Here is a 16,579-nt window from a genome sequence, read left to right as displayed (position 1 = left end):
TATTTGCTGTTTTATCACAGTAAAAGTTTAATGGGTTCTCTTTAGTAAAGATAGCTGGATATTAAAATCTCTTACTATTTTTTACAATCTTTTCCTTAAGCTGCTGGAAGTCCTGAAGAAGATGAAATGTATGAAGCTGCAATAATAGAAACAAATTGCATTTATCGCCTTGTAGAGGACAAACTCATTCCTGAGGATGACTACTGGGGAAAGGTGCCAAAATGTACCCTGCTGCAACCAAAAGAGGTATCGTGCCACTTAATGCTCCTGTGGTAGGTGCAGGAACATACAGCTGTTAATGACTTTGAATAACTTCAAATGCTTAAGGAGAGGCTCACTGAAAATTGGGGCCCCTGTGTTTCTGAGAAGCTTCTGAACACTTTGCTGTCTACATCATGTTATCTTTAAAGTGAAATACTATTTTAGGAAGTGTAAATCTTTTTGCCAACAGTGGCTCACTCCAAAGTCATGAAGTGCAAAACAGGTAGCCCTTCCGAAAAACAAAACAAAAAGCTGTTTTCCTATTCAAGCATTTTTATTTCTATTTCTATCCTTAACAGAATTTTCCCTTTCAAGCAACCATTTCAACCATCTAAGTAGGAATGAGACCAGATTTCCAAAATAAAGATTGGATGCATTTTCTCCAGAATGTTGAAGTTGTTGCTTGTTTGCTGAGCCAGTTACCATGCTGTACCTTCTGTCAGACTTCCCCAGCTGCAGGACAAAGCATAGATGTAAATGTCAGTGAAAGCTGCTGTAATTAGACAGCAATCAGGCATACAACTGAATTGGGATTTTAGTTATAAGTGCTCTGATCTGCTAGTGACCCAGCTACAACCTAAAAATACATCTGGTAGCATTCCCCATACTTGTTTCCAATCATCCTCAGCAATTAGGTGTCACAGCCCAGACCACTACCTTGGCCTTGCATTGCAGTTCTAGTTGTTAGTGTCACTGCAAAAGCTTAGATGCTTGGAGGAGCACTAGGAAACTGGAGGATTTTTTTATATATATATTTTTTTCTTTTTTTTTTTTGGTTGGTTGTTTTGGTTTTTAGGTGCTGGTGTTCGATTTTGGTAGTGAAGTATATGTATGGCATGGAAAAGAAGTTACTTTAGCACAAAGAAAAGTAGCATTTCAGCTGGCAAAACACTTGTGGAATGGCACCTTTGACTACTCCAATTGTGACATAAATCCTCTGGACCCAGGAGAATGCAATCCCCTCATACCCAGGTACCAAACTCGACTTCAGTCTTATTGCAGAAACTTAATTTCCTTGCCCTTATTTCACAGTGTGTAATTCGATTTTTCTATGTTGTTGTTGCCTTGTACAGAAAGGGACAAGGACGCCCAGACTGGGCTGTGTTTGGCAGACTCACAGAACATAACGAGACCATACTGTTCAAAGAAAAATTTCTTGATTGGACAGAGCTGAAGAAACTCAATGAGAAGAATTCTAGTGAATCCCTTCACCAGAAGGTGCATATAATAAGCATGCTAGGTATTTCAAACTAAATGACCTAGCTGGGATGGAAGCTAGGGAACCTTGCTCTCAAGGATCTAGAGCACTTTCTTTATCTTGCAGGCCTTGACCTAGAGGTCAGACATATCCACTGCATTGAAACCACACAGTTGCTTTACATTAGTGCCAAGCAACTCAATGAATGCTGTCAAGGTGGCTTTGACAAGGCATCAAATGATGAAAAGATGATAAAGTACTGAAATATGCAGGAGTCAAACTGTTGCAGGGGAACTGTGGGGTGAGAAATAAAAAACTGTGCTGAAAGAAATCTCTTCTGTGTTTTCTGACAGGAAGAACCGAGATCTGACTCTAAACCATATGATGTTATGCTAATGGTAGCTGTGCCTCAAACAACTGTAGGCACAGTCTTGGATGGAATGAACATTGGCCGGGGCTATGGACTTGTAGAAGGAGAAGATGGGAGACAGTTTGAAATCATCACTGCATCTGTGGATGTCTGGCACATCCTGGAATTTGATTATAGTAGGCTACCTAAGCAAAGCATAGGGCAGTTCCATGAGGGAGACACATATGTGGTGAAGTGGAAGTACATGGTGAGCACTACAGGTTAGTGACCGATTCCATTTCATCCTGCTGAACATGGAGAAGTGTGGTTAAATCTGCTGCTGTTAGTGGTGAGACACAGACTGAGACTTCCTTAGATCTGAAATTGTTTCAAAGGTTAGAAAAGCAAATTGCCTTTCTAGACAATTAAGTAGTTTATTTTGTTTAAAAGAAATTATTAAGAAGCTGTAGTTATTTTTGTATATATAATATATATAATACTGTCCATATCTGCTTTTACTCCAAAGTGGTGGTGTTATGTATTCAGATTAAGCCAGAATTGTGCCCACAATTTACACCAAAATAGTTGTGTCTGGGCTAATGACAGTGGTCTGAATGTCTTGCAAAACAGGTAGGAATTAGCAACAAGAAAAGATTTTGCTGGGTAATGGAGAATGGTAACAATGGCAGGAAAAGCCTTGCCAGCTCCTTGCCCTGGCTGTCCTTTTTGCTGTTTCTGGAAACCCTTTACTATACGCCTCAGTCTCAAGTGGAAAACTTTATAGTAGTTCTCTGACAAAGAGCCTGAGAACAGCAGGTAAATGTTAAGAATGCTATGCTCATCAGAAAACTCCCCTCTGACATTAAACTAAGAATAGGTGGCTTTTGTGGTAAGTAAAATAGAAATAGTCTAAAAATGATTGTTTCAAACAGGAAAATATTAAAATTGGTAGAAAGCGGTATAATAGCTAAACAGCTTTAGGCTTATAGCCAGAAAAATGTAAGTAAGTCTTGTTCAGGACCATTGAGTTCAGATACAAGCAAATCCAAGAAAAATACTTTTAAGTCTTGGGAGAAGTGGGTAACTAATACTGAACTGTAAACAGACTTCTAATCCAAATGGATGAAAATATATTCCATCACCCCAAAACAGAATAAATTTTTATGTAGGAGGCAGTATTTTATGCGCTAAATGTACAGATAAGTAAACCCCATAAATTTTAGAAGTGGTTAGTGGTTTAAGTATTCTCAAAGTATTTAAGTATTCTGAAATCAGGGCAGAGGTTTTAATTTTTTTTCCTAAGAACCTGGTTCAGAGCTCTTGGGCTCCTTAACATCTTTGATTTAAATATACCTGTGTATTCAGTATTCACTGGAAAGAGTAAAATATTCCATAACTAGTTGTATTGTTGAACTTCACCTTCTGTAAACATTGTTTGCTTATCATAACAACTATAAGCCTGATTCTTAACATAAACACTGATTCTTAAAAAAATTTAAAAAACATAACACAAGAGTTGCTGCTAATCCAGTTTCCAGACTAATGTGAAATACTGATTAGTTTTTTTCAAATAAACAAACATAGCTTACCTAATGCTAACTGGCTTTTATGACTGCAAAATATTGCTTTGGTGTTCTTTTGTTCTGTATTTTTCCTTTCTAATATCTGTTTAGTAAGAAAGATTTTTCTTTCATGCCTGCAGCTTTCTCAACTGTTGCTGTTTCCAGTATCACTCACCAGCCAGCTAGTCTCCTGCTGCCAAAGAACAGTGTGTTATGTGGAAAATGAGCCATAATGCACCTTCTGGTAACATAACTGGACATACCATTTCACATGCAAATTGGCTCAAGTCATGTCAGTTATTTTTCTCCAGATAATACGAGTTCTTTCTCTGGCCAACAGAGATGTCTCTGCATGTGGGCTTACATCTACCTGATGAGACAGAGCCAACTTTGCACAGGGATGTACTGGCTTGGAGATCCAATTGAACATTTTATGTTTCCTGGACAGGATAGTGCTCAGCTGGCAGATGTGATTAAACCACGTGCTGTTTAAGCCTACAGGCAGAGTACTTTCTTCAGCCTGTGCTTTCTGTTTTGCAGTGGGAAGCAGGCAAAAAGGAGAGCAACAAGTAAGAGCTGTTGGAAAAGAGAAATGTGTGTATTTCTTTTGGCAAGGAAGGCACTCCACAGTGAGTGAAAAAGGGACATCAGCACTGATGACTGTGGAACTTGATGAAGAGAGAGGAGCACAGGTGAGCTCCCTGCAGACCTAGGTGGCAGTCCTGGTAAGACTTTCCTGCCAAAGTAGCCACTAACAGTAAATGTGGGTGATCTTTTTTGCCTCCTCTCTTTCTTGTTAAGGTCATCTTGCCAGTACAAATAGCAAGCCCTCAAAATTACTTTTGGCTTTATTCCAACTTCCAGAGACACATAAGCTCCTTTATGGATTGTCACTCCCAAATCCCACTTCTAAAGATGATGTTACTGAGAATGGCTGAAGAAGAAGGTCTTCCCTCCTCTCCCTGCAGGAATAGGTGAAGCACAGTTAAACACATTTGTGCCTTACCTTCCATGTTCAGATAACCTGACTGTCTTCCCAGTGCTGAGAACAGGAGAAGCACTTCCTGCAAGGCCAAGGCATGAAAATGTATTTGAATTTCTCAGATTATTTAGTGTGTAATTGCAGAGTAGATTGCCTTGTTTTGCAGAGATTTTAGCAACTGCAGAGACAGCTAGTTGAAGCTTAGAGGATGGGCTAACTTGCTTTGTCTTCAGGTGGAGTTAGGCTTTGCTGTGGCTTGACTGTTAACAGCACACAAAAAGGGAGGTTTAAGGTTAGTTTCTGTACCTTTGATAATGCTGTAGTTATTTTTAGCAGCAGTGAAGACACAACCAGTCAAACAGGAGTTCACAGAGCAGATACACTTAACTCAGACTGAGGGATGCTGTGCAGCATGGCTGATTTAATGATTGGCTATATCAGTTTCTTCATCAAAAGGTAATGTTTAATGAGTAAAGAACATGCACGTCATATGAACTGGCTTAGCATAAATTGTGAACCTAGTTCAGTTCTTACAGTATCTCATAGTAGTTTCAAACAATATCTGGCAAGATGGCCCAAGCGTGTAAAGAATTCAAATAATGGTAAATTTAAGCTAAATTAAATTAAAGTTTATTTGGTATTTCTTCTCCTCTGAAACTCTTGGTTGTTGAATTCCAACTAGAAGTTTCTTTTAATATGCAGGTCACATATGAAACCCATTGCATGCTGATATATATGGTAATTTAAGCACCAGTCAGGAGTTGTAAAGTGTAAGGAAAGCCATCTTCATGGGTGGCCACAACTGTATATTTTAATAATCCATAGAGACTAGTTTTTCTGAGTCTGTATATTTGGGTTTTTTAAATGAAGAGTGGTGCTTTAAATTTACAGGTACAAGTACTTCAAGGGAAAGAACCACCATGCTTCCTGCAGTGCTTCCAAGGAGGGATGATTGTGCATGCTGGAAGAAGGGAAGAGGAAGAAGAAAATGCACAAAGTAAATTACTATTAGTTATGAGCTTCTGCCTCAAAGTACTTTTTAAACCAATTTTGTATGGCTTTAAATTCAGTCTCAGTTACAATACTCTGTAGAAAAGAGAAATGAATGCCATGAAACCCATGAGGCAGCTTTACCATGCTTTGTTTTTCTTCTTTGAGCTTAGAATAGATTTTGTCACCCTACAGTAAGCTGGATTTATTGTATTGGTCTGGTTGTTCTTTTAATTAAGCAAAGGGCCAGTTTGCTTTAAAATATGTTTTCTTCTACATAGTCTGGCAAAAGAGTGTCTTTATGAGCAGTTTTCCTGCTCCAAGCAGAACTCCAAGCTTTTGTTACCCATTCATTACTTTTTGCAACATAGTCTTTGAATGCAGCAGTTGAGGTCGGAGAATTTCAGTGCAGATGTAGCTTGGATGTGATCCATTTCACATCTGAATGTGGTCTCCTGTGCCTAAGGAGAAGAGGACAGGAGAAGAGGACCTGAATAGAAGGACTTTACTGTATTTGTTTCCCTTTTTTTCCTGAATGAAAAAGACCAGAAACTTGACTCACATGTTCTAAGCTCTTCAGCTCTTAATGCTTGTACTCTTCTAGAAGAGCTTCATAAGGTATCTTTTCCGCAAAGGGGTTTCTCAAATAGCATCAGCCAAACCTGATGCTCAACTGATTTATTCTGTGACAATATAGGTGTGTGATATGTGAAATTCATCCAGCGTGAGAATAGCTGTTCCACTCCAGAGGTCTTGAATTTTCACTCCCATGTGACTGTGTAATGCTGCTGCACTGTTCCTGTCTGCTCCAGGTGACTGGAGGCTTTATTGCGTGCGAGGAGAAGTTCCCAGTGAAGGAAACTTACTGGAAGTAGCGTGTCACTGCAGCAGCCTGCGCTCCCGGACATCCATGATTGTCCTCAATATAAATAAAGCTCTTATCTACCTGTGGCATGGCTGCAAAGCACAATCTCACACCAAGGATGTAGGAAGAACAGCAGCCAATAAAATAAAAGAACAGTGAGTGTCTGACCTATGTTTTGGAGATATTTATATAGGCTACTGATTTGCTTAAAATAGTCTGCCTCAAAGAAAAAGTGACGTAAATAAAGCTATTCTCTGAGTACAGCTGCAGCTTGTGAAGGCCTGGTAAGGAGGAGGAGCAACAGGTACTCGATTTGGTGGCATGGGGAAGGCACATGTTGTGTAGTCGCTTTCACTTAAGGTCAAATGTACTTTTACTTTCTGCTGTACTAATTACAGTTGCCAAAAAACAGTCTCTTTCCATTTGGAGGGAGATGTTCAGTGTCTGAATAGCAAACTAAATCCTGGTTGATAGAGGGATTAGAATTAAGCCTTGTGAATAAGGAAGAGGAAATAAATTTGGGAAAGCATGTGAGGACAGTAGTAGTTACAAAGACAGACAGTGAGAATCCCAGTCATGAGCTCATACCACCAGCTCCTCCTTGGTGGGTATGTGATTAGAAATCCTATGAGAATGGTTGCTGAAATTCCCTATCTTGTTTATTGATAATTTATGTTATCATTTTCAATAAGCCTACGTTGACATGATGTGTGCAACAAGCCTATGGGGTGATTTTGGGTTCTAATAATATGACTGGTCAGCAGATTTGTATTAGCTGTGCTAGGAGCAGGAAATCTGGTTTCACACCCTTTCTTTGTGTTTTGCAGATGCCCACTGGAGGCAGGGCTGCACAGCAGCAGCAAGGTGACAATTCATGAATGTGATGAAGGGTCAGAGCCCTTGGGATTCTGGGACGCATTAGGAAGGAGAGATCGAAAGGCTTATGATTGCATGTTGCAAGGTAGACCTGCATCCCTGGTTTTGGCACTCACATTTTAGTTTACTGGTCTACAGTATTGTAAGATGTAATGTAAAGCTTTTGAAGAACTTCTAGGTAGTTGAGTTGATCCCTTCAGATGTCTACTGCGTTAAGTTATACTGTTCCAGAAGGAAAGTGCTGAAAACCCAAATGTTTTGTCTTGTTCTCTCCCCCTTCTGTAGCCCTTCTGTATTCAAGCAGCACAGCAACAGTTAATGCTGTTCCCAACACATTTTGAAAGGATTAGGGGGTGGTTCTTCATGCATTCTTGTCTAGTCTTTGCATTGAAACTACCAGCAAAGGTAGCAGGGGAACTGAGTGGAAAATCTGTCAGCTAAAAATTAAACTCTGAGATGGGCTTGCTTCATGTAAGCTGCAAAACCACCAGTTATGAAATGCATGATAGTAGCTAGCCAGGGCCAGAGTCACACTTATGGCAGCCAGCCCTTTAGCTCAAGTTTTCCACAGCTGTTGCTGGTCCCCTAATATATCTGATTGTCTTCCTTATTTTTTAAAAAACAGAGAATTTACAGTCACTCTGAAAGTTGATTTAAAAAAAAATAAATATATTTTTCTCTGTCATTTTCTATTGGTAATCTTGCTTTTTGTTCTTTAAAGATCCTGGAAAGTTTAATTTCACCCCACGCCTGTTCAGTCTCAGTAGTTCATCAGGGGAATTCTCAGCCACGGAGTATGTTTACCCTTCAAGAGACCCTGCTGTCATCAATTCCATGCCATTCTTGCAAGAGGATCTTTACACTGCCCCACAGCCAGGTACATGGTTTAAAATAATCAAGTAATAAGGAAGCAAATAAGTGTTTCCTGCATTGGACAGTGATTCAGTAGCTGTATTCACTTAACTTGATTTATCAAAGGAAAATGTGGCCATGTGATGCTTATACAGCATTAAGTAATAACAGTAATTTTTCCATTATAAAGTTGTTGAGAACTAACCAAACACATATGTATCCCAAAAGCTTGCTATAAAAATACATTGTTTATATCAGAGAATCTGAATTCAGCTGCATAAATAGGCATCCGTTAACTTTGAAAGGATCCTGTCCTGATTCTGACAAGCATGCAAGAATTTGGGTTGTTTAGGGGATTCCAAGAACTCAGTAAGTGGCTGATGATGAATTTGTTATTTTTTGGTCATGTAGCACTGTTCCTTGTTGACAATCACCATGAAGTGTACCTGTGGCAAGGTTGGTGGCCTGTGGAAAACAAAATTGCTGGATCAGCTCGAATCAGATGGGCTACAGACAGGAAGTGTGCCATGGAGACAGTGCTCCAGTACTGCAAAGGTAACAGATTGCTGAGCTTGGCTGTCCTGAGTGTCCCCACTGGAGGGCATTGATAAATATTAATGTATTTGAAGTTACATTCTCCACTCTTTCTTGGTAATGTAGTAATGGCATTGTTTAGTAATGGTATTGTTCCCAGACTGCTGACTCAGTTGTGTCCCCATTGTGAGAGGACAGTTCAGACATAAGATCCCAAAAAGTGAATTCTGTGAACACAGCCTTGTAAACCTGATGCTCTCTGTCTAGCTCCTCTTTCATGAGTTTCTGTCTATCAAAAGACCAAATGAAGCTGCTGTTTGCTGGCATAACTGCCTTATGTTTAGTGGGGAAGGTGGAAAGACTGAAGACTGAGAATAAGTCTCACACAGAAATAAGTGATCATTGAAAATACTGGAACATGGAGCTGAGGCTCTGCTCTCATCTCTACAAAATAAGTTATTGCTCCTCACTGTGCTCTGATTCAAGATCCAGCTGATGATCATGTAACAGTACACTGACTAGAATATTTTCTGCTCTAGTAGAATTTCCTTGAGACACTGTAGTGCTTTCCTGTTTTGTTTTGGTTTTTTTAATCTGAGGTTGTGCAAGTCTGGGAACAGACCTTGCATCTTCTGGTGGAGGATGAATAAAGAAAGGTGTGAGGTTACTGTTCTGGGAAGAGGGCATAGGTAACAGCCCTGTTCTGTTAGTTCAGGGCAGTTTCCCATTGTGGACTAGTCACTAGGGCTGAACTGGTGCAAACTGTGCCCTTTTGCAAGGAGAGCCTGATAACGTAGACCTTCAGATGATGCAACCGATTTCTTCTGTAGCAAATAAACTTTACAACTTGGAACACAGCTGGTGGTATCATGTCATCATCTCACATAGAAAATCATATATTTGAAAGGGGAAAGTGATGATACTCTTGTGTGATTCCACCCTTTATGAGGATGAGCCAGTCTCTCCTTCCTAATCTGCAGGCTGAATGGGAGTAGGAGCAAGTGTTGTGTTTCTACTCCATTGTCTTATGTCACTGAGGAGACAACTGAAAAGCAGCACTGGAGACTCTGAAACATGACCTTTATTGGACTGCATTATCGCTCTACCTGGTGTCCCTGGCACTGCCCTGCAAACAGCAGCATTTGTTAGGAATGGGATGCTAGAGTCAGGACTTTGAAGGACAATAATTTGAGGAGTGAGAATTTGGCAGTGATTGCTGAATTCCTTAAGAATAGGATAGTTACTTATTCTCCACCACCCTCACACACAGTTTTTGCAAGTCAGAAGCAGCAATGAGGTGCATTTCTTTGAAATCATTACATACACTGTGTAGATATGAATGTCAGCAATGAGGTACAGAGACCCATGCAATGAAATGCCCAGAGGTGCTCAGCAGGATAGTAAGAAAGATGGAAGTTAGATCCCTGTCTCAGTGTTCATGATGCAGTGCTGTAATCTTCTGGTAATGGAAATCTGTTTTCTGGCCCAAACAGAGATGGAATCAGATACACATGCTGAAACTTGGATAGTTTTCCAGATTTCTCAAACTTCACCAAGTTTCAGTAATGGGAAAAGGAATTAATTCCTTCTGCACTAGATTGAATTTGCTGCATCTGATGCACAATGAAAAATCCTTCATTGACTCCTTAGGGGTCTGAAATTTAGCATCTATATCATAGGACAAGATTTTTTGCTGGGTGCTCACTTCTTTTTCTCTGGACGTGACTGGATAGGTAGAAAGCAAGTTTGTTACTGTTAAAGACTGATTCTGCTTGTACTATTTCTATGCTAACAGTGATGTAACCTTCCTTAGCAGTTTTTTGCTGTTCAAAGTGCTCGGTTCCAGTGCTGTCACTTTCATGATCTGGGATTCTGTCAACCATTTCAAAATTACATTGCATCAAGCTGTCAGGGCTGACTGGCTCTCATGTGTTGTTACTTATCAAGGTGGAGAAATTGAATTTCAGGAGATACCAATGCTACTGCAGTTATTTTGACTACCAGAATATATTTGAGTGATCAGAAGCATTTAAATGCCTTTCTCTTATTTTTCTCCCTCCACTTCTTTCTTTGTCTTTGTCCCTCTCCTTCCCTTCCCCACCTCTTGGATTGGGGTTGGTTTTTTCCTTTTCCTGGCTTGTAGTGTTTTAACTACGTGATGGTGTGAAAGAGATTTGATTAGCAATTCTACATATCTCTTGAATATACCTAGCAGTTTTCCTTGTGCATAAACCTTATTTAATTTGTCAACATGTCCTGAAAGTTTTTTCTGTGGTTTTATCTGCTAAATCAGCAGTCTGGAGAGCTAAGCTGCAGACCACCAAGAGAGAGGGAAGAATCTTGTTTGCCATTCAGCGAGGAGATCAGCTTGTGCTGAGGGCAGAGTTCATGCAATGAAAATGTTTCTCGGCTTTTATATAAATTAATCTTACCTATACAGGAACTTTAGCAAACACTACAATCTTTTTATCTCTTGGCTGAATAACAGAGTGGAGCAGTGCAGCTAGAGCAGATTCACACATACTCTTTAAATGTCAGGTTTTCAAGTGTTTGTTGAATCATTCATGGTAGAATGGACAAATAAACCACAGTGAAAATATGTGGATGAGAGAGCTTAAAACCAAGTCTTCAAATTATAAATCTGTCTAAATTGTATAGTTAAAGCACCACATTCTAATGGGATTGTTAGAATCCCATTAGATTCACAGCTCCACAGAGTTTTTTATGTGTAGCACTCAGTTTCATGTGAAGATATTCTCCCTAATCAGTTTATTCCCAACGATGTAAAGCCAAGCCTGTAATGTTCAGGTTTGGCAAACTAATAGAACAAAGTCATGCTCTCCATTTGGGTTCAGTGCAGGTATTGCACCAGTTGGGGTGTTTGTCAGCAAGGCAGAGGAGGCAGCTGTAATTTTAGACTGCTGCCTGACAGCCCATACACAGGAAGTGCAGGCAGTAAAAAATGGGATCTTTTATAATTGATTTATATCCATTGGAGGAAATCTTAGTGCATTAACAATGCTCTGAGATTAACCGAAGAATAGGGAATAACAGAATTTTGCAAGAAGTCATTGTCCTTGTTTGAGCAGTCATTTTTAGAAAAGCCACAGCCTTTTGAAGTAAGGCAGTGTCATGTTTCTCTGTTAGTTCCACCTGATTCTGGACTTTGCAATATCTTCAGCTTTTCCATTGTTTATCTGAAAGACACATTTGATTAGACCAAGTTGCTTGAATCCAAGTAAGATGAAGGTACAAATTTTTTTGAATTATAGCTCCCTGTGTACCTCTCTTCAATAATATTTGGAGTTAATCAGTGGTTTTGGATCCCTGAGGAATAAAATTGCTTCAGCAACAGGGCCCTTTCTCACCAGTACTTTGTATAATGACTGTAAATGCTTACTCTGAGTTGGCATCACTCCTAAGCAGGGTTATGTCCACATCCTATACAGTGTGCATGCACATTTAAAGCAGCAGGGCTGTCTTTGAAGACATAACTAATAACCATGCAGCTATTGCAAAACATTCATATCCCATTCCTTTGAATTTTTAATAGCAAAATGATTGTGTTAGACCTCAGTATTCCATTATAAGAACAGTTTAAATATTCTCACTTCATCCTCCAAGCTTAAGCTTTATTTGCTGCTGGCAGGACAATTCTGATGAGCAGAAGTTTTCATTTACCTGAACTTTTTAATTTCAGTCCATCACACTCTGCTTCCTCGATTCTGTTTGTGTAAGAGAAGAAATACTTTGAGTTAGGAAGTAACTGTGAGGGATTTTCAACAAATGTGGCTTGATCTTTGTGGTCAGACATAGTAAAGGGCAAATTTAGGAATACTGAATAACATGTTAAAAGGTGCCATGCTACTTTAAAAAAATACTGGTCAAATTTATTCCTACTGCCTTAAATTACTTCAGCATTTTCAGGGAGTAATCAATTAAACATTCTAACAAGATCACTGGGTTGGGGCTGACACTGTAAAGTATGGTACCATTTGTAATTTCTCTCTTGTATTTTGACTGTTTTTAGGAAAAAAATGTAAAGAAGCCTCCCAAATCCTACCTAATTCATGCTGGCCTAGAGCCTCTGACCTTCACTAATATGTTCCCAAGTTGGGAACACAGGGAAGACATTGCAGAGATCACAGAAATGGTAAATCATTTCACTGTACAGTCTGTTTCCTATTGCTTGTAATGGTGTCTTGTGTTGTCAGTAACATTGCTTGTTTGTGCTGTCAAGCCCAAAAATCCAGAGCATGAACTTAAGAAGTACAGTTTAGGAGTCTGCAGGGGAAAAAAATAACTAAATTCTGACTGGGAGTGCAGGTATCAGCGCATTCATGTTTTTTTTTCATTTAACTTCTTAGGTTATTTTGGGGAAGAAAAAAAACCAAAAAACAAACAAACAAAGAAAAAAACCCAGACCCAAAAAAAAAAAAAAAAAAAAAAAAGGAAAGTATTTCCTCCGAGAGTTCAGTGGACCAACTGTTTCAGCTGCATGAAGCAGGCAAGAACATGGCAGGTCTGGTCTGTCTTCCAGGCTGGAAGTGGAGAGGAGCAAAATGCCTGCAAAGGACCAGCTGGCTCCAAGAGCTCTTGCATTGACTTCCCCAGCTTGGAAGTGGAGTCACAGCTGAATTCCATGAGATTGTCTTTGCTCAAGGGACATCTCAAGGCAAATGACAGACTTTGCTTTGTCCATCTTCTTGCAGCCATCCTTAGTGGAAACTGCTGGTGGTACGAGTACATGCAGAAGTCAGCCTTCAGCTGAGATTCTGAAAGTACAGAATGTCCTTCTGCTAAGTGCAGGCAATTTTTTGGCTGTGAAGGTGTGGTAGGGCAGGGCTGTTCGCCTATGTGTGGACTTGGTGCTTTGTGCTCCGTGGGCCAGGCAGCGCAGGCTGATACCGTGCCACCTGCAGGTTGCAATGGGAGCAGCATCCTGATGGTTTGAGCATCCTGATTCTCTTCTCTGTTCTCCTTTTCTCCCTGCAGGATGCTGACGTTTCTAATCAGATAATCCTTGTAGAGGACGTCCTGGCCAAGCTGTGTAAAACTGTGTATCCATTGGCGGATCTCTTAGCCAGGCCTCTGCCCGAGGGAGTTGATCCACTGAGGCTTGAAATTTATCTTTCAGATGAGGACTTCGAGGTAAGAAGAGAATGTCCATTACTCTCTGCACCTGTGTCAGCATGATGTGAAACCATTTGACAGTTTTGCTGCTTGAAAGTATTTGTACTAATGGCACATCCCCTTGTTCTCAATGCAGGTTGCATTAGAGATGCCGAGAGAGGAGTACAACGCGCTGCCGTCCTGGAAGCAGGTTAATCTGAAAAAGGCAAAAGGACTTTTCTAAGTTGTGTTTCTTGGAGTGAGCACTAAAGGGATGTCTGTTTCCAGTTTCTGTTCCCTTTAGAAGAATTGTACCCCACTTTTACAAAATAAATAGAAATAATCTGAAGTTATTAGTGACTACCTATCTGGATGTGTGTAATATTATAAAAGGCCAAGAGAACTCTTTGGGAACGGAATTCAATTTTGATTCTTAAAAGTAACAGGTTTAAGCTCTGCTCTCCTATGCACTTAAACAGTAGCTTCTTGAGCTACTGCAGCAGGTGTCCTTTTGGCTATATACAAAAATTGCCATTTTTGTTTTTGAAGAAGTTCTCTTTGTAAAGTGTTATTTTGTTAGTTTGTGGATTACAAAGAATTTATATTTATATAAACACATAGAAAAAATATGTATTTAACAATGCAATATATATTCACTTTCAAGATTATGTCAAAACTACAGAAAAGTAGCTGGATGGCAGTTGCTTGTACTGAATTAGCTATACCACCAGTATGTATCTCTCATGCATTCTGAAAAGTTTCTTTTTGCAATAGGTAATGAATTGTTCTCAGTGCTGCTTCAGGTGCTAAACTGAACAAAGCATTTGTATTTATAGCATGGATTTCTTGAAAAACTATGCGAATCAACCTTTATACTTTATTATCCAAAAATGTATAGTGCCTTGTTTTTTGTGTACAGTTTATATACAAAAAAAAAAGATTGGTATGCATTTTGAAGATGGCTTAGAACGGTCTCCTATGTTACTTTTATAATAGTAGAAATAAAAACATCTCAGTTTCTAATACTTGTTGTAAACATTAAACATGTCTTTTGTGATATAAGAACTTAAAAGCTTCTGAATAAAGTCTTAGCATTGCTATGACTTATTATTTTGTACTGTAATCTGTACTAAGTCATTGGAATCTTCCAGAACATGGTATCTTATCAAAATATTTTAACCTTAGATATCTGTGGGTGTTGTACAGAGCTATAACTTGAGAAGCAGATAATGTAGAAAAAAAATCAGTGTATGAGATGAAATTAGGTTGTGCAACACTTCATTGCTGAACTTTGGAACAGTGACACAACTCCTGTATCCTTTGCATTGCCCTGTTTTATACATGAAACAAAAATTATTATGATGGTTTTCCAACTTTGAAAAAAAATCTTTTCAACTTTTGTGCAATTGGAAGTAAAACTTGAACTGAAAATGTGTGGCATTGTGTCTGTTCTTTCAGTATGCAGAGTCAAAGCAGCTTGCATTCAGCTGATTAGGACGTTGCATAGAGCAATCGCATCAAAATTTGCTATTGTTTGAAATGTTTTTCGGGCATTTGGCATTTATGGAACAAGTTGTGTGGTTCCTCTCTGATAGCTTAGTAGATTTCACATTTTCATTGCTGCCAGAATGTTCCCTTCTGCTGTGGAGCCACTCAGACCTCCTCCTGCCTCTGTGAACAGTAATCACCTGCAGTGGTGCCCATTGCTGCTCAGCACTCTCCTAGGCCCAGGGAAACAGAGTAGGATCTCTGAATGTGTGTAGATTTCATCATGTTGTTATAACCTAGCATTTGTGTATTTCTAGCTTTTTTGTTTATTTACATAAGTACTCTTCACTTGACCTACTACAGGTGTATTTTCAGCACTGGTTTATTTCCTTTCAGCATTGGTGTGTTTCCTTTTATTACTGGTTTCTGACAAGAACTGAAAATAACCTGAGAAGTGTAGCAATAGTATTCAGAGCCAGGATACTTCTTACATAGCCTCTAGAAAAAGCAGGATGTTTAGACCTCTGATACTTCTCCAGAGGTCCTCAGCTATGTCTTCTGCATGAGGACCTTGTTACTTTTAAAGTGCAGGGCTTTATTGTGACAAGTTTCTTTTTCAAGAATTTAGGTTTCCAAAGTCACTGCTGTATTCATCTAAGTATTTTTGCAACAATATATTTTCTTCTTTCACCCCCTCTAGTGATAAAATCAAGCAGGAATTAAGTTCTGTTTATTCATGTTCAATCTGTACCGTGGGGGTAGCAAGTTCCTCTGTTTTGATTTTTCTTTCCAACAGAGAGCTGATTTGCATAGCGTGATTGACCTTGTTTTTCCCTCTGACAGAGGAAAATCTTTTGTTTTTGAAAACACCCTTAGACCTCTAAGTGCTGCTGAAGGGCAACATTCATCACCTTTAAAGCCTTTAGAAGCTCAGCCAAAAGCCACTCCAAGCCAGCACAGGGACCTGCAGAGCAGTGAAATGTACTGTAATTTTTACAGAATTTGTATCTCATGTCTCAGGCCCAGGAACTGGGACACAGAACCCAATTCCCTACCTATGTGCTTTGCTTCAAGGTTTCACAGAAAAAAAATATTTTGTTTTCCTTGATATACCTGTCCTCATTGTGAAGCTGACAAGAGAAAGCAAGTCAGGGTTAAGGCCTTAGACAGAACTGTGGATTATGCTGATGTTTTCTGCTGCCTTTCTTCTCCACTGTGGGGATACCACTTATGGTTGGAAATCGTAAATCTTCTTGAACTGTTTTTATAGCACAGCATGGGAAATAGAGCTGAAACAGGGGTTGTCTGGGTATTGGAAGGAGGTGTTTGCTTGCTTGGGTGTTACCCAATGTTGTTTGCTTGTTTCAGATAGAACCCCAGGAGCACAATGTCTTGGGTGAATTCAAAGGTGTATCTGGTAAAAGGATTCTGTATGTGAAAAAGGCAGTACCTTGAACAGCATTCTGCATTTTCTGCCCATCCTGAAGCTTTGAGGCTTTGAGCCATGATT

General features: G+C 39.5%; 1 protein-coding gene across 4 annotated transcripts in view; it reads left to right on the top strand.

Annotated features, from left to right (window-relative positions):
- Positions 1 to 14,967, top strand: part of SVIL (supervillin) — a 137,771-nt gene extending 122,804 nt beyond the window's left edge. For all 4 annotated transcript variants that reach the window (XM_030446430.1, XM_030446432.1, XM_030446429.1 and 1 more), the window contains 13 exons: positions 101 to 246; positions 1,058 to 1,233; positions 1,335 to 1,479; positions 1,813 to 2,089; positions 3,911 to 4,062; positions 5,244 to 5,349; positions 6,155 to 6,362; positions 7,035 to 7,168; positions 7,805 to 7,960; positions 8,347 to 8,491; positions 12,502 to 12,622; positions 13,465 to 13,620; positions 13,739 to 14,967. In XM_030446430.1, coding sequence (XP_030302290.1) covers positions 101 to 246; positions 1,058 to 1,233; positions 1,335 to 1,479; positions 1,813 to 2,089; positions 3,911 to 4,062; positions 5,244 to 5,349; positions 6,155 to 6,362; positions 7,035 to 7,168; positions 7,805 to 7,960; positions 8,347 to 8,491; positions 12,502 to 12,622; positions 13,465 to 13,620; positions 13,739 to 13,825 — 2,009 coding nt within the window. In that variant the 3' untranslated portion in view covers positions 13,826 to 14,967. The remainder of the gene's footprint in view (positions 1 to 100; positions 247 to 1,057; positions 1,234 to 1,334; positions 1,480 to 1,812; positions 2,090 to 3,910; positions 4,063 to 5,243; positions 5,350 to 6,154; positions 6,363 to 7,034; positions 7,169 to 7,804; positions 7,961 to 8,346; positions 8,492 to 12,501; positions 12,623 to 13,464; positions 13,621 to 13,738) is intronic.
- The last annotated feature ends 1,612 nt before the right edge of the window (positions 14,968 to 16,579 follow it).

Source organism: Calypte anna, chromosome 2 (assembly GCF_003957555.1).
Source record: "Calypte anna isolate BGI_N300 chromosome 2, bCalAnn1_v1.p, whole genome shotgun sequence".
NCBI classification, from domain to species: Eukaryota; Metazoa; Chordata; class Aves; order Apodiformes; family Trochilidae; genus Calypte; species Calypte anna.
This window is presented reverse-complemented; position numbering and strand designations above follow the sequence as displayed.